Here is an 18686-nt window from a genome sequence, read left to right as displayed (position 1 = left end):
AAAGAGCAACTCAAATTAATTCAAAATAAATTTATTTCATTTTGAGCTGGCATGTTATTTATGATTTTTAAAATGGTGGTGGTGGTGGTGGTAGTGGTGGTGGTATGGGTATGTGTAGTGGGAGGTAGGGGTTTAAAAGGAGGGTCCACATAGCCTGGAGTGGATCTAGTTTAAAAAAACACAACAGATTAGAGTAGATTTCATTTGAAAAGGCTCCACAGATTATTTTGATATACCTACTCCCTTCTTCCTCCTCTGATTGAGCACTTTGGCTTTATTTTGTTTTTGAAATGAATATACCATGGCTTATTTGAATTAAGCTGTCACTCAAACATTTGTGTGTGAAACTTCTCATATAGAATTGGCCTCCCCAAATAATTACTTTAAGCTAATAGCAATCCACTTCTCTCAGCAGTGACTGCTTCAGAAGTGGACAGGAGGTGTGGGGGAAGTCAGCTGGGACACTATGGGGCGCGTTCCTCACTGCTAAGGAAAGAGGCACGAGAAGGGAAGGTCTCTGTGTGTTCTCTGCCCATGGCTCCTGGAGGGGGGGCGGGTGGAGGTCAGCACCACGGGAACCTGCTTGCCAGTGGTCAGAAGACAAGGCCAGCAGGCGGGAAGGGCACAGAAGCAAAGCCGAGAGTCCCTCCTTGAACGTTTTGTTATATAAAACAACAAAGGTCTTAATTGTATTTTGAGTTGGGGTCTGTCATTTAGAGTCAAAAGCATCCTAATGGTCTCAGTTTGAAAACTTCCAGGAGTGAAATATTAACACAGGGATTGGAATGTGCAGCTTCTTCTCCTGGATTAAATAATTCAAAAAAAGAGAAAGACTTGCACCTCTCCAATTTAACAACTTCTGCAGAGTTCCTAAGAAGTTACAAGGCCAGACGAAGAAATCAGCTGAAGGCAGGAACCTCCACGAGCTTGAAGAGCTGAATACTAATGGTGCCAGTCACGCATTTGACAGTTTCTGAATAACACTGTCAAATGTCTGGCTTCCTTTAGGCTGGTCTAATTTTATTCAGGCTTTCTAATTTGCATGTCTACACTAAGAAATTATTCTAGAATGGCCCCCTTCCCTGATTCCTCCCGCTTTAAAATCTGAAACTTCTTCAAGACAGTCCAGATGGCGCCTCAATCAATTAACACTGAGAATCACACTCCAGTTTAGCACTTTGGGTGAGGGGCACTTAGGGAGTACTGATATCTGACCCAGTTAAGATAGTTAACGTGCTGAGTAAATAAATACAAGTGTAACACTTTACACTGCACACCATTTGACTTCAACTATGCCTTCAGAAATTCTTAGAGATTTCATTTGCTCTCCTGGTTAATCCTGCCCCAGGGCCGAGACCTGATACTCTTGTGACAGTGTGGAGCTATCGGAAGTAGCAGCTGATTTACCAAATGGTAAACCCTCTTGAGCCCCAGGGCCTCCTGCCAAAAGACTACTTGAGATTTGCTGCTCCATTTTTAGTACATGTACTGAATTTCTTGATACAGTGCTTGAGTGGGTCAGCAGTGGAGGCTCTTTGCTTTTAAATATTTTTAATTAAGAAGAGCTTCATAAGTCATTGGCTTGATCTTAGAAATAAGATCAAATAAAGGTAGTTGCAGATTCAGGTTATTTATGCCTTTCAGAGTCACCTCTTTCTAGAAGCATTCTTGGACGAAGCCAGCTTCCCTCATCACTGTATGGCAGCCTGGGCCTATCTGTATTCACTGTGGCCTCATTATCTGGTTATTTTTCTCAGAGGTCTTTTTTCCTCTGCAATTAGGTTGTAAGCTCTTCTAGATCAGGGAAAATAGCTGCTTCCTTTACAGTACTGAATAAATATATGTAGTGTATTAGTAAAAGATTATAGGATGAGGAATTAATTATAATGGCATTCAATTCACTGGAGCAAAATAGACTTTACATAAAAAGGAGGAGTGTGTTTCCATTTCATACTGAAAGTACAGTGTGTTTCATACATTGTAACATGTGATAAATATTTATTGAATGAATGAATTCAATTTATAGAACATGGAATTGGGATGTATGCCAAAGAAATCACTATGTGGACAAATTATCCCAGATTGGTGAAACTCTATCTAGTTTTAAAAGACCACAAATGAATTATTCCAACATTTTGAAGCCCTCACTATTAGGATACTTTCTTTTCATCCCATCCTGGATGGTGGGAAACTGATGACACAATTCCACTCAGACACACAAACACTTCTAAGTGTTCCAAGGCGAGGAAAAGGAAAAGTGGGAGAAAAACAGAGAAAGAGGAAGAGGAGTTCCAGACAGATGACCAGCTGCTGATGCGGCAGCACATTTTTGTGTGTCAGATATTTATCTTCCACTCTGACTTTTTTTTTTCTTCCCAAGGATATGGAAACATGGCCTAGCAATAGCGAGGTTAGTGAAAGGTTTTTGTTTTATAATGCACTGAAATTATTTCCGTATGGTTAAAGGAAGACAGTCTATTCTTTCTTTCTTTTTTTTAAACAGCAGCATGTATAACTGTGTGGAAAAGAATATGTAGATTTTTTTCATCTTCTTTACAAAGTTATAACTTACTCTCAATGAAATAAAATCGCTTTCTATGAAAGATTATCAGCCAGAACATGTAGTCGTGGAAATGCTAGCCCTATTGACTTCTATTTACTGGGTTAAGGCTAAGTGAAAATATCTTCCTTACGGGTTCTGAGCTATTCATGTCAGCTATGTAAATGTATGCACTGTTTTCTATTAGGGCAGCCGTATTCCATGTTATACTCTGTTGTTCTCTCTCTCAGAGTGAAGACTCTGAATAAAACTTATGATCATATCTATTTTCATTTAACAGTAGAGGGCCCTTTGTTTCTTCTGGGAAGTTCACACTTTAGTTTCTTATTTAGGTCACAGCTTAGTAATCTCAGGAGCAACTTACTCTTTCTCCTTTGGGACCTGCAGGGCCATGGGGTCCCATAGGGCCATCTGTACCCTAAAAAGAGATAAAAAATAAGATAATATGAGACATATCCCAGGGCTATAAGAAAAGCAGTTATAATGTATCCTGGGCTTTCCTGGGTGAATGACGCCCAAGAATGTCAGTAAGACAACTCATCTCCTTTCAAAGTGCTTTATGCTTGATTCTTTCAGGCCAGTGGTTTTCAAGAATCTCATGTAAACGGGATGAATTATATAACTGCCTGTTTCAAGGAAGGGCCCACACAAAAAGCTGTAGATCATATTTAATTACACATTTCCTTCCTGACTAAATGGAACATCTTCACTTTGCCTCCCCCAATCTTAAAAAAACCTGCAGTTGTTTTTTCTTCATATCACCTCTTGTTCACATTCATTCTCCACCCCCAATGTCAGCCCTACTCTCCTTGGCCACCGATGCTCCAAAGCCTTGTTTTCAGCTGCTTCAGAGGCTTGAACAGTTACACAAATGAACAAAATTAAATGAGAACAGTGTTCAAACCAAACTTTCTTGAGCTCCATGCCGAGGAGCAGGGGGCTTCAGGGGAAGGAATTATTGTTGCAGGTCCTGCTGCAGTGGCTGAAGTCACTAGGCTTACAAGGCACAAACCAGGCAGCTGGTGATCGAACGGCATAATTGCCTTCTGGCCTCCTGGTTTAGGATCAGGATTTCTGTGGCCCACGAGATAATATCTGAATGAATATAGGACCACTGAGGTCCAAGGGAAATAATGGCTGCCTGAGGAAGGTTTTTAGAATCGAAGAGCTAAAATTTCTTTTTGATTCTTAAAATTGTAGCAAGGACTTCAAGTATGTTGGCTCATTTTCAGGAAGACTATGCTTAGATTTGCAAAGAATTTGTCATAAAATCTGCAAATGGAACTATTCAGCACACATGTTTATAGTGTTTTTATTTCTCTTCTACTGCTCTTGCTTATTCTCTTACAGCCTTGTGATATGAAGTAACTCAGGGTTTTAAATTCATTCTAATGTTGGTGAATTCTCACCATCTTAAACTGATCTTTTACTGCCTGAACTCAAAGTTTATCTTCAGAAAACTTGTAAATACTGAGTCTGTGCAGCTGAAATTTAAGAGATGGAGCTGTTAAGAGCCAAAGAAAAGAGACAACAACAGAAGACAGACAATTCATTTGATGAACAAAGATTTGGAAGTTAGTCCAATGAAGAAGTTACATTTCTAATAGGAACATAAACATAAAAGGAAAAACAACTTAAAATAAATCCACATTATTTTAATCCCATCAGAGGGCCTCTCTCCTGGAATTACGGGAAATGTCATTGGTTATGGAGAAATCTGCCAGGATTCTAAGACAGTGATGCCAATTAGACTGGCTATTCTTGTCACCTAGCAGGTAATCCAGACCTGAGCTCCCATTTCAGAAACATGTTCTGTAGTTAAGGCTGTACCTCCCATAGAGCCGCAGCCCATGCTCTGTCCACCTTCCCCTTCTCTGCCACTGTCTTTGTCCACCTTCTCATTTTACCCCGATCCTAGGTACCCTCATCTTTTAGTGGGAACACATGAGCCAAAGGGGTCTGTCCGGAAGCACAGAATTCATAGCCACAAACGCGCTGGAGCAAGACGAGGCACTGACTCACCCGGGCTCCTGGCTTTCCGTCTAAGCCAGATGCTCCCTGTGTGATTTGGTTGGTAGCAGGGTTGGTGGGTGTAACACGAATGACAAGAACAGAGATTAGTATGAGGTACCAGTGAACAAGTGTAACACTTCAAACAACATAATACCCAGTTACAGGGTTCTGGGATGAATATCACATTGCTACAAATTGTTAGTTAAAAAAAAAAAACAAAAAACAAAACACAGGACAATAAACACCCCCATAGACGATGGCATTTTTATGACATTTCCATTTGACAAATTCTTATTTAGAAATCAAGGTAATGAGGTTCATAGAGTGGGCTTTAAAGTAGTCACAGTAACAGCCACAGGCTGCTAATATCCATATGAAATTCGTTTTCTAAAGACTGTACTATTCACAATATTTTTGTTAATTTCTGAAGGAAAAATAATGGCCCATCTCCTAAGAAAGGGTTCATTATAATAATCCAGTGGTCGGCAAACTGCAGTGACCACTGACCTAGACTCTCGATTCCAATAATTACAGGCTGTTGTTGTTCCTTGTGATTAAGCCCCTATCCCAGTGGTCGGCAAACTCATTAGTCAACAGAGAGGCAAACTGCGGCTCGCGAGTCACATGTGGCTCACGAGCCACAGTTTGCCGACCACTGTATAATCCATCAAGGATAGCATTTCAGAGGACAAGAAAAGAACTCTAGTCTTGCTTGTTAAAATAGCCTTTATGAATAACAAATGCAGAACTTGTACGTGCCGGGATGACTGTGGCTTTTACAATAACAGTCATTGATTTCTGGGTTGTTCTTACTGTGTTCACATTAGTCACCACTAGAGGGACTTCTAGGAACAGGAAAAAGCCAGAAATAGTTCATGAGTCCAATAAAAAAACAACTGTCCCAAACAAAACTCTTCCTTGACTCACTTGAAGTAATCAAATAATCATTGTAGCAAAGTCTGGATGGGAAATGTTTTAAAAATCCAATGCAATGCATGCTTTTCTTCACCTTGGACTCCAGTGCATGATTAAAAGATATCATTTTCAATGCTTATTTCAAGAATAAGCACAATTGCTTCTTTGATATGGCATTCGTATCTCAAAACTCAAATATTTATTTATAGTCCTTTAAAAAATTGATTAGATGAACAAGTATTTAGGAAAGACAAGGCACTAGCCCTATAAATTCTCTTGGCAAGGTTGCAAAACGATTTTCCCATTTTATGCTTCAGATGTAATTAATAATACAAAACGAAAGGAAAAAAGTATATTCCAGCTGCAAACTTTACCAATGATGCTATACCATATATATTTTGGGTAATTTTAGATTTTATTTTACAATTCATTCTGTATAATTTTATTATGAGGATTATCACTGCAAAAACATCTTTAGCTAGCAATGATTGAAAAATTTAAGAAGTGTGTTGTTTGTTCAATGCTAGCATATGCAGAGCTTTCTGCTAAGTGTATAAAGATGATCACTAGTCTTAAATTTAAATGAAACTGAAATCCAAAGTTTCTTTTGCCTTTTGGTACTTTGTTCAGTCACCATTATTATAACAATTAAAAATAAATAGGGAGATGGTAAAATTTTTGCATTGATAATATATTCACCTGGGATGTGAGTTAATGACTCACATATATGTTATAGAGGTTTTATTCCGATCATTGATCTAATTGGTATGATTTAACCTATGCTCTATCACTCATTCAATAAATGAATATCTATTAACCGACTACTACATGCCTGATTTATGTAAGGCACTGGTTATCAAATAGAATACTTACTACTTAAGATATAGTACCCACAGGGAAAATAAAATAACTGGTAATCAATTTTTTATGTGTAAAATATGTGTATAAATTATTTCCTATTACCAATTTTATGTCATTTTAATCATGTAATTTATAATGTTCTTTATTGACTTTTGTTGGCATTCACTGAATAGACAGCATAATAAAAGCTTGAAACTACAACCTCATAGTCAATAACCATTTTTTAAAAAATACCTTTTTAGTTGTGGAAAGAAGACTGGCATGAGGTGCAGGAAAGGTAAAAATCCATTTTTTTCTTAAAAATAAAAATCTCTAAACAATTGCAAAATGCTTCTCCCATCCTATCCACTATTGCCACAATAATCTCTTAAGAGAGCATTTCCAAAACAAACAACATACAACATTTAGACCTCGATATGCTTGATTAATGTAAGGAGCCACAGCACTGACCTCATGCCATCAACAATGGCCAAATGCACACCTGCCAACAACAGAGGGCTACAGTTTGGGTATCAAAGGAGTAAAAAAATTGAAGGAGGATTTAAAACTGCACTAAATTATAAAAAAAGTTTGGGAGAAATGATGAGCACAGTACATTTGTAAAGAAGAGGGTGATGGGAGGAGAACTGTCAGCTTTAACAGAGGAAGGTTGGCATGTATGTAATCGAAGGACAAAACAGTGTTGGCATTGTGTGTATGGGGTCTTCCTCTTACAGAAGAGCAGACATCAGGGAAAGAAACTGGGGCTGGGCTCTGCACTAACAAACACAATGTGTTCTCCAATTACAGAAATCTCAACTATTAGTAGTTGCCAAGCAAACCAGAGTAGTTGCTTAAGGTAGAAAGAAAAGTCTGAGATTTGCACTGAAATGGAAAGTTTTCTTTACTTACTGGAAGACCAAGGGGTCCTCTGTCACCCTTTTGACCTGGTTCACCCTTCAATCCTTTAACACCATTTAACCCTGGTTCACCCTAAATGCAAAAGCAAATGCCAATTTTGGTTGCTATCATGGGCGTTTCAGCTATGAGAGAAGAGAGCCAGTCTCAGAAATGGTTGCAGATTCCAGTTTTAGGTAACAGCTGAGTCAGGCTAGATTTGTCTTGTAACAGTTCAAACTTAATTTCTAAAACATTACAAAATTAATAAACTGAAATGGACAAATAATATTCTAGGAAACAAAATACCCTAGAAAGCATGCTCTTTAGAATCAAAATATATATAACTGAATTCCTGAAATTTTTAGTTGTATATCAAGGAAATCGGTGTTGTGCCACATTGTCCTGACCAAGCAAATCAGAGAGAATCAGTGGAGGATGCTGAAGGAGATTCAGTAATAAAAAACCTACTCTGCTGCAATGGAAAACTGGAATATGCAGGACAGTGTTATACACAGACATTTTAAGCCTTTAAGCATTTTGCCCAGGGGAATGAGCTAAAAATATAGCCGCTGATGTTTGAAGTAATGCCATTTAGTGAGTCCTCGTTCACTGACATTGCCAAGTCAGGTCCCTACATGGATCAATCAATAGAGTAGACAGCAAATAGCCAATCCCAGAAGAAAACATGAAGATCACAAAACTTACATGTAGTAAGTCCGTCTGCCCAATGTTTGAATGAAGAAGGTTTGGGTTTAGTTTAGGGTTACATTACAAAAGCAATGAGAAGTGATAAATTTTGTTGACTCTGTGGTTTTTTTTTTTTTTTTTTTTAATCTAAGAATACGGTACACCTATGTTCTATCAGCAGCAGCAGCAGGATGTTAGAAATAGAGTTTAACTGGTTCACTCTTTAACTTTTAAGCACAGACATTAACTTCATCAAGAAAATTTGAAAGCCTTGAAGACTATTTCAGTCTCCAAGCCCTATCGAGTCTTTCTGGGTGGGGCGGGAGGGAGGAAAGACTATGTCTACATGGCAGGAGGGTGGTATTTTCCCCCTTTGTCTGACAATGAAATCAGTGTGGTGCTTGTTCTATCTAATAAAAGAGTAATATGCAAATTTACCATCACTCCAACACACAAGTTGGCTGCCCCCATGTGGACACAAGATGGCCACCACAAGATGCCCAGCAGGGGAGGGCAGTTGGGAGGGAACATGCCTGCAAGGGAGGGCAGTTGTGGGCGATCAGGCCAGCAGGGGAGGGCAGTTGGGAGGGACCAGACCTGCAAGGGAGGGCAGTTGGGGGCAATCAAGCCTGCAGGGGAGGGCAGTTAGGGGTGACCAGGCTGGCAGAGGAGGGCAGTTGGAGGTGACTGGGCTTGCAGGGAAGGGCAGTTGGGGGGACCCACGCCTGCAGGGGAGGGCAGTCAGGGGCAGGGGAGCAGTTAGGCATCAATCAGGTTAGGGTGTGACCAGGATTGGGCCTAAACGGGCAGTCAGACATCCCTCGAGGGGTCCCAGATTGGAGAGGGTGCAGGCTGGGCTGAGGGACACACATCGCCCCATGCACGAATTTCATGCACTGGGCCTCTAGTTAAACATAAAGAGCCTGGGGCCCCATGCAGACCTCAGTAGCACAGGAAATGTGTATTTTTAATAAGCCTTCCAGGTGATTCCTCTCATCAGGAAATGCTGGGAAACAGATCATCCTTAGTACCATGTTACATATTTAAACTTTCAAAGGGGTCACAATGAATGAACACATTTGGGCAAAACCTAATGAAATTTTGGGATTCTAAAGATGATCACAGTGCTGCCATTACAGGAAATCTAAATGCTTGGTAAAGTATGATCCTGGGAATGTCATAGAGCTAGAGTTAATGTGAGGTCAAGACCAAGGCGCAATAGTCTACTTCACTTAACTGGTCTAAAGTTGAGATAGTTGCATGTGTGTGAGGTCTTTCAGCAAGTGGTCTTGAGATGATGGATAGGCAGGAAAGCCTTTGTAGGCTGTGAAATTTTTTGATGAGGAATCATGTATTGATAGGACTGGTCATTAGCTTAGAAGGTGAGTTTATAAACAGTCTAATTCAGTGGCAAAAAGACCAAATTTCAATGCTGGACCTAAATTCTAGTCCCAGATCTGTCATTTAATTAGTGTAATTGGGGGTAAATTACCTAAATTTCCTGGGCCTATAGTTTATCATCTATAAAATCAAGGAGTTAGGATAGGTATTCTATGAGGTCTTTGAAACTTTATAAAAATTCTCTGAAGTCTATAATTTAAGTATAATTAAAGTTAAGTATAGGCAAAAACATCATTGCATTTTAGATATCAAAAGAATCTTGGGCATCTATGAATCTAATGGTGGGATATCTGAATCACACAAGGAATTAAAAACACTGTCGTAGTGGCTTTAGCCTGAGTTATTATGAGTGGGCTGGTCTTTAGGGGCGCCTTCACATCCAAGGAGAAGCCAAGCATGGGGAAAGAGGCCCAGGGAAGTTAGATAACTACGAAGATTACAAAGCCGGTAGATGGGCTCTGTCTTCTACCCCCCAGAACAATGCTCTGACCCCAAACGATAACCCATGATTCTGAGACACTACCACTCACCAGAAGGTAAGGTATTCTACAAAGAATAAAGAGGCATACACTCGTCCTGTGCTTGGGTGAGTCACCTGCCTGACCTCGAAAAGGAAACTCAGGTTTCAGGAGTCAAACCAATATCTCTGCCGCTGCTAGAGCTGGGTGAGCCAGAGGAGAGGCTGGGCTGCCTTTCTGACTCTTATGCCAACATTACATTATGTGTTCTCTCACCCTCACCATTAAAATGCACCAACTCATTACCGAGGAGCTTTCAAGAGTATGTGAACCTTCTCTCAAACAGCCTTGAGGACTAGCGACATTTTTCTGTTCAGAACAAAGCATCAAATCAGAAGATAACAAAAACAACTGGCACTTATGGGTGCTTATCAACAACTGCACCAGATATTTTGCTATTAAATCATCACAACCCTCTGTGGTAAGTTACCTAGTTGAGTAAATGAAGGAACAGAGCGGGTAAATAATCTGCCCAAGGTAACATAGCATGTCAGGGCAGAGCTGAGATTAGAACATAGTTCCTCATCATACATGTCCCCTGGAAGAAGAAGATTGTCTTTCAGGGATCATGCTAATCCTCCAAGGTGTCCTCTTGGTTTACAGGAAAGAGAACAGGTGGAGAGACCATCTTCACAATACATGCTGCACCAATGCTAAAAAGCAGGGGCCATTCTCCACTGTTCTCTTGTTAATCCAGAGTATGTGTGTGTGTCTCAATGTATGTGATGTATTCTTCTCAGTATAGCACACCTGATACACCCTACTCCATTCTATGCCAGTGGCCTCAGGGGAGTACAAAATTAAGATGCTGGGCAGTCAAAGCATTTAGATGCGGTACTGCTACATGACAAGCAAGAAGTATCAATAACATCTAAATGTACAACTAAAGATATGATAACAAGAAAGCATCTGGACTAGTCTGAGAATCTCATCAGATTTACTTCTAAATGGTTGATTTTGAGTATATTATGATTAGTGATTTCAGAAACTTACATAATAACAAAGAAAAAAAAAGGCAAAATGAGGAATATTTCATCTCCAGGTGATACCACTTAAATTTGTTCTAAGTCATTCTGTGTTGTGAGAGTTAAACATCTGGATACTTAAAGGCTTAAAGATTATCAACATTCTTGACAAGTAAATAAGACAGGACAGACATGCTTCCGTCATGCTTCTCCATGATTAACAAGGAAACAGAAATCAAATAATCAAGGGATTTGTTAGATTACCTTTGGTCCAGGAAGTCCATGGGGTCCCTGAAAATGAAAAACACAGCTTTTAATTAAGAACCGATTCACTGTTTCCCAGCAGAAGTGATTACATAACGTAACAAAAGAGATGTAAAACAAGAATCTCTTTGTTTGAGCTATAGCTCCAGGCAGGCCAGTGGATGTTAATACCTAGTGGAAGTTCCTTCCAGCTTCTGGATTGCTCTGACATAGGAAATTTATTAATAGCAATTCTTTTTTTTTTTTTTTTAACAACAACAACAACAAAGATAATGGTTTACTCAATCATTCCATTGTTTCGTGGCCATTACAAAAGCTAATACAGAGGAAAAAATAACAATAGTAATTTCCATCACGGGGAGATACATAATGACAATCCCTGTCATTTCGTAGTATTCTTTCTAAAAGAAACTCTTGCGAGAGCCATGGCAAGTAAAGTACATGGCACACAGTGTTTAAGCATGACCACAGCAATTCTTTATGCTAAATACCTGAGAGGGGGAGGGTGGAATCCGAGAGAATGATAGGAAAGAAAAAAATAGGGAAAGAAAGTATTGTGAATCCACACGGCTCCTATTTCTCAAATCCCCATTAAACATATAGGTGGCAAATGTGAGATACAGTATAAATGTATATGGAATATAGATGTCTTAAAAGACAAAAATTTAGCAAAGGAAAGTCCCAGACTTTAAATACCAGTGAAGAGGGGACCTTTTCCATTGCTAACTGCTCTAGACCCAGGTATTGGGGACCCTAAGGTAAAAAGGAAATGCAAAGATGATAGTCAATTCTGCAACCCTGTTGCATAATTTATTTAACTTAAGAATAAGGAAAGGATCTAATGCAGTAGTGGGAAGTATTATTTAGAATGTACTTATTTTGACAAAGATGAATTCTTCAAGGTTCTTGCAACAAATGTTTAGCAATATAAAGAAGTCATCAGGGCTTTTTCCCTGTATTTTGTGGAAAATCTAAATATAGAGACTAATTAGCCAACTTAAATTAACTAAAGGTTACTATGAATTGCTTTAAAGTTTTTAAATAATTTAAATAAACTATTGAAAGAGGAGTATTTAAGTGCCCATCAGTAAAATCATATGACAGTAGGAAAAATTTTTAACAAGCAATACATTGAAGTTTGTTACATACATGTACATTAGAATATTTTCTCCTTAGATAAGTTGTGAATAAACATTTTCAGGAAATGTCTGATATTTTATCAAGTATTCTCATCTCATTTTAGTAATGATTTGAAATTCTTTTAAACTAATTAATTTTAGGAAATGAACAGGATGTAGTATTGTTTAATCTTCTAACTTAAAGTGGAGGGTGTATAAACAACCAAAATATGCCATTTGCTTAACTCTTAAAAAACTGTTTAGTTTTTAAGAAAAGGTTATTTATAATTGTTTTGTGAGTGAAATAGAAAAGGCAGTAAGAAATAGATGCGTGGGTCTGGACTATGCTCTGTGGCTTGCATCATTCCAATGACGCTCTTTCTTAGATTTGTATTTAATCCGTATGATTGAAGACATGTGATTATTGAGACTCCTCAGATGTGAATGTGATTTTAGAGGCTGCTGGACTTGTCCCCATCCTGCCCAGGTCGAAAGCACTGGAAGCATCTGACTTCCATGTTCTACCCTTAACACACCATCATTAGACAGACATTTGGAGAATTACACTGGTTGAATGGTGCCTTCTTCACTGGACCTAAGTTCCACGAGGACATGGCCATTGTCACACTGATCACTGAGGGATCCCTACAGTAAGGACTGTACCTATGAAAGTACCATAAAGTGCAAAGGAAAGGATTCAACAATGTCTGTCACCTGTGGAAGCGAGCTTCAATTTTTATATTATTTTATAAATGTTCTCATTGAACATTTCATTAAAGGATCTTAATCTTCAAAGTTAGTTAAAAAATTCATTAATGGCTACAATTATTAATCTTATTTTGCTACCAATGGCCCAGAACAGTGTTTAAAATGATTTTCTGATGTTTACGTTGTAAGGCTGGAAGTAAAGCTTGCCAAATCTGTCTTCAACTTTCCTATCACAAAACTACTCTATCTCTTTCCAACAGACGTGTTTGGGGGAGTGAAAGACAACACTGTAAAGTCAGTACATCTCAAAGCACCTCGTATTTTCTGTCCATTCCACAGAGAGTAGTAGGAAATACAAGCTGGCTGTTTTGAGGAATGCGCTCATGTTTTCTCTAGTAGCATGCTCATAAATAAATGACTACATTTTGTAGAGAAGAGAGACTTACCATGGGGCCTGGTGGACCATGGGGACCTGGTGGGCCTGGTGGGCCTATGATCTGTATGTCAAAAATATAAACATGGATTTGGTTACTTCATTTAGATAAGGCGGTTTGGCTTGAATCTTTTGCTGGGATTCTGCTAAGGCCATTAATAGTTGCAGAGAAAGAAGGATACTGGAAGAAATGATGTGTTTGATTCTCTAGGTTTAGAAATTCCTTTATGAGTACAAAAAAATCTTTAAGAAATACAGTTCTTTTACAAAAGCCAAAATAAATCAAATGTATATTAAACGAAAAGGAAGCAACTGATTTCCAAGAAATGCTATAATGCCACAACCACTATTAAACTCTCCAATATTTCACTAGGCAACAATAGGGCTCTGGAGAAAAAAAAGAACTTATGTTCTATATCCACAAAGCTCTACCCACAAGAGTCATGGGAAAACCATTGATCCCCCTCCCCCCCCAGGATTAGACAGTCCTCTGAAAAATTGCTTCTAACTGAGACCTCTGAGGCATTTTGTCTCTCATTGTACAAGGCCAACAGATATTTATTCTACAGCTTGACAAACCAAGAGGTTCATGGTTTTTCCACTGTTGATAAGCCATCTGGCAGAGGTTGAACTAGATGAATAATAGGCCCGTTTTGGAGTTTTTCAGGAACCATGGAAGTTCAGCCACCACGGACTTACAGAAGGGCCCTGAGGACCTGGCAATCCGGAGTCTCCTTTCTCTCCTTTCATTCCATTGGCACCCTACAAATGACAGTAAGAGAGTTGAGCTGGTCAAGTTATTTGCAAAGTGTAAGGAACAACTGAATTTTCTCCCCAAACCCATCATCCTTTTGAAATTTGTATATTATACACACGATATGTAAAAGAACAATTTATCCTCCTACATTCTAGCTTCCCCAAACGCCTAGACTGTGGGTGATATGTGAAATAAAATACAACATAAATATAAACCAAGTTAGGCTTGATTGGTTCAACTTATACATTACTGAAGATATATTATGAGTGTTATTTTTTTTTTTTTGGCAGTGCTCACTTTAAAAGGCAAAGTTCAGTCTTTTAACTATGTCATTAACATTTATTTATACACTTCCTTATTTTTTAAAAAAATTGAGGGCAATGAGGTTTTCTGCATTTTTTCCCTACGTTTGTCTACAATTTCCCTTCCAATTCTAGTAAAAATTATGGGGGAAAAACCATAAAAACACCATCCCATAGTATCATACATGTAAAGAGAAGAATTTCCAGAGTAATATATTTTTGTTTTACATTTTTTGGTTTATTTTTAAATTATGATTTATTTAAAAATGATCAGTTATCACTATCATACGCATACTAAATTAAAGTGACCAACTTTATTTATTTTAGTACTTTCTAGTAAAACGAATTCAGGGAAACATGAAGGTTTATTTCATAATTCATTTGTTTGGATGCTTTAAAATTTGTTGTAGAGTCCCACTTATAGTAATTAACCAATAATACCCCAAATATTTAAAAATTAGAAGGTGATATAAATGATTAGATGAGACTGCAGCTAATAATATAATTCTTTTCTGATTATTTATCTTAATAGGAACACAGAAACATACCGGTAATCCAGGAAGTCCGATTCCTCCTTTTTCACCTGGCACACCTGGGTCCCCCACATCTCCCTTTGAGCCTTTGAGTCCCTACAAATGATATAGTTTGCATGTAAGAACCAAACTATCCTTTGACAGTGACATCCGAAGGAACACAGAATTCCAGATCAATTTTGTCAGTGGGTGGGTCGTATGTAAAGATGATTCTGATTTTCATTTTTAGGTAGAGTTATTTCTAGTAGCAACCTTCTACATTCAATCAACATTATTTCCCTGTGTAATAGGAGGCATTTAATTCTATTATTTAGGCCATGTAAGTATGAAAAATATGAACTTAGGTATTGACATCACATCTCCTGATTCCATATTTTTTTACCTGGCAGCTAATTCTATATCACCAGTCCTGAAAACAATTTAATGGCTTTAATTCTCAACAGCAAAGTACACATCTGAACCAGAACCTAGTGTTATAATAACAAAGGTCCAAATAAATTTCTGCCATCTCCCCCTATATTCCTACTATTGCCTTGAAATGCAGGCAGAAGTTCCAATCACCACCAGTTTTCAATGGTCTAATCTAGACTAGAAAAATCATTCACTGCACACTAATGTTCAATCAATGCTTAGAAATACTTCAACTTTTCCACAGTGTCCTTATTTTGTTCTCAGCACATCTCTGTGAGGTGATCCAGGGTCTTATTTTTATTCTCCTTTTACTATGAGGAAATACATAAATGTGTATTCTGAAAGCCAACAACTCTGAATTAATGATACTAATACTGAAATTATGTTGTTAAGCATTTTCATTGAAGGAAATGCATAATTTCCTCATTCCTCAACACTGCATTCCTCACTGCAATATGACCAGATGGCCCATCTTCAGCAGAGATAATCATAGTTATTACAAGGGATGCTGAGGCTGCATAACCTGTTCGTCTTTTCTATACTGAAAACTACTTGTAGACAGAAAAGTGTCTTATAATTTATACTTATTTTATAGCACCTACTTCAGAATCACCCTTTAGGTGGGTGTGTGGATAGGTGCCTGAATGACTAAATAAATCTTACTGGTTAATCAGACCCTGGCTGGTTTTAGGGCTCTAGTGATTGCAGCAGAATAGCCAACCTGCTGGACACAGTAGCAGAAGAAAATCTTGTAAAGTCTATAGAAAAAACCCCCAGCTGTTATATGTGTACGGACCATGATGCATGCTGCTATGCATGTCAACTTATTATAACTAGAGGCCCAGTGCACAAAATTCATGCACAGAGCGGGGAAGGGTCCCCTCAGCCCAGCCTGCACCCTCTCCAATCGGGAACTCTCGGACATGCCTCTCACAATCCTGGACCGCTGGCTCCTAACCACTCATCTGCCTGCCTGCCTGCCTGCCTGATCGCCCCTAACTGCCCCCCGCCCCCGTCAGCCTGATAACACCTAACCACCTCTGCTTGCCGGCCTGATCACCCCTAACTGCCCCCACTGCTGGCCTGGTCATGCCTAACTGGCTCCCTCTGCTGGCCTGGTCACCCCTAACTGCCCCCACTGCTGGCCTGGTTATCCCTAACTACCACCCCTTGCTGGCCTGGTCACTCCCAACTGACCCCCCCACCAGCCTGGTCACCCCTTACTGCCCCCCCCCTTGCTGGCCTGGTTGCCCCCAACTGACCCCCCTGCTGGCCAGGTCGCCCCAACCCCCCCTTCTGGCCTGGTCACCCCTCAGTGCCCCCCTGCCGGCCTGGTTGCCCCCAACTGCCTCCCCTTCTGGCCCGGTCACCCCTAATTGCCCCCCCCCCCCCGCCAGCCTCATCACCCCTAACTGCTCCCACCCACCGGCCTGGTCGCCCCCAACTGCCACCCCACTGGCCTGGTTGCCCCACGCAGTCTGCTATTTGGCCATGTGGTCACCCCTCACTGCCCCCCCTGCCAGCTTGCTGTTCGCGCATTTGGTCGATACAGACTGCTGTTCAGTCATTTGGTTGTCCCTCACTAAACCCCCTGCCGGCCTGGTCAGCCCATGCAGCCTACTGTTCAGTCATTTGGTCATCTCTCACTAACCCCCTTGCTGGCCTTGTCGTCTCACACAGCCTGTTCGGTTGTCAATCTGGTTGTTTCGGTCATGACGGCCCCTGGCTTTTTATATATATGGATGACTAATAGTGTGAAAGGAAAAACATAACCAGATTAAAAAATTCTAATGTGATCTCTGACTAATATAGTGAATCATTTAAAGTCTCTTTTTTTAATTACCACATTTATTTAATGTGACATCATGTAATTTCAACATAAAACTCTGATATTAAAATATCCAAACTTAATTTCCCTATCTTATACTATCACCTGAGAAGTATATTTCACTATCTATATAAAGAATTCCCTTGATTTCTTATGATCTACTTGATTTTAGCCATTTCTTGAGTAAATAATGGAAGCCCAGAAAACATCAAATAGCTTGAAACTAACCTGTGATTTGATTCTGGAATTGGAATACTGGCAAATTCTTTTTGGCTTATGGACCAAATCCAGCCCAGGACTTGTTTTGTAAAGGCTGAATGCTATACAAAGTTTTTAAGGGGTGTTAAAAAAAAGAGATATGCAACAGAAACTGTATGTGGCCTATAAAGCCTAAAACATTTACTATCTTGTCCTTTATAGATGAAGTTTGCCAATCTCTGTTTTAGGAGAAACCTTGGAGAAACTGCCATATTCTGCGAAGCTACAACAGCCCTGACTGTTTCTGTCTTTTCTAATAATCTCAACAATTAGGTGTAATCTATATTTGCAAAAAGAAAACATATATAAGCAATATCTAATTTTTTCACTGATTTTAATCTTGAATCATTTACATTCACTAACAAAAGCAGAATATTTTTACTAAATAGGTAATAATTTTACAAGTGTATTAAAAATTCACAGAGGACTCACTGGTAGATTGATAAAAAGTATTAAGATAAAACTAAAGCATCATACAGCTTGTATGTTTCTGCAAAGAAAACTGACTTAAAACCAACTGCCTTTTAAAATAGCAATAGACTCATATAGAGAAAGCAAGCAGACAGTTCTGTTAGGGGGTTAGAGAGATTGAGCAAAAAAGGGGGGAAAAAGAGAACTCATGGACATGGACAACAGAGTCGTGACTGGGTGGGGGAGGGAGGTGGGTGGAGGGTAAGAGGGCATAGAGGGGATAAATGGTGATGGGAAGAGAAAATAAAATAAAATAAAATAAAAATAAATAAATAAAAGCAATTGCTTTTTAGAGTTAACATCATCTCCAGAACAGATGGTGAAAAAAAAAAACCACACAAAAAGAGAGGATATCACATATCAACACGCATGTTTTTCTTGGCTTCAAACCTATAATAAAAGTAATGATCAATAACAATGCTTTAAATGACAGTACGTATCTTTGAAAATTACCTGCTCTCCGTCAACTCCTGGGATTCCTGGCGATCCTGGCTCTCCCTGTTAAGATAAAAACTGATGGCTTCCTTCCATTTATCATTAGTAGCATACTAAGCTATATAAAAATGTTGCTAGTTGGTAACGGTACAATTTGACTTTCAGCAAATGTATCATAACCCAAGAATACTCCATTACATCATACCACATATCTAAACTAAGTAAAATAGCATTTTCTTGAATATTATATATGACAATACTCATATGTAGCTAAGATCTAGTGTTTTTATTTTTCCCTCATGTGAGTTGCAGGCTAAACAAAAATTGATGAAAGGAAACTGATAAATATCATTTGATGGCTGACCATAT

General features: G+C 39.0%; 1 protein-coding gene across 1 annotated transcript in view; it reads right to left on the bottom strand.

Annotated features, from left to right (window-relative positions):
• COL25A1 (collagen type XXV alpha 1 chain) overlaps positions 1–18686 on the bottom strand; it is a 513960-nt gene that overhangs the window by 19286 nt on the left and 475988 nt on the right. The window contains exons 28-35 of the mRNA XM_080655171.1: positions 18336–18380; positions 14930–15010; positions 14022–14084; positions 13336–13386; positions 11064–11090; positions 7241–7321; positions 4583–4618; positions 2925–2978 (exon numbers count right to left, since the gene is read on the bottom strand). Coding sequence (XP_080511297.1) covers positions 2925–2978; positions 4583–4618; positions 7241–7321; positions 11064–11090; positions 13336–13386; positions 14022–14084; positions 14930–15010; positions 18336–18380 — 438 coding nt within the window. The remainder of the gene's footprint in view (positions 1–2924; positions 2979–4582; positions 4619–7240; positions 7322–11063; positions 11091–13335; positions 13387–14021; positions 14085–14929; positions 15011–18335; positions 18381–18686) is intronic.

The sequence above is a fragment of the Plecotus auritus genome (genome assembly GCF_963455305.1).
Source record: "Plecotus auritus genome assembly, chromosome: 1".
Classification (NCBI taxonomy): Eukaryota; Metazoa; Chordata; class Mammalia; order Chiroptera; family Vespertilionidae; genus Plecotus; species Plecotus auritus.
The sequence above is the reverse complement of the archived record's forward strand: the minus strand, read 5'-3'. Positions and strand labels throughout refer to the sequence as shown.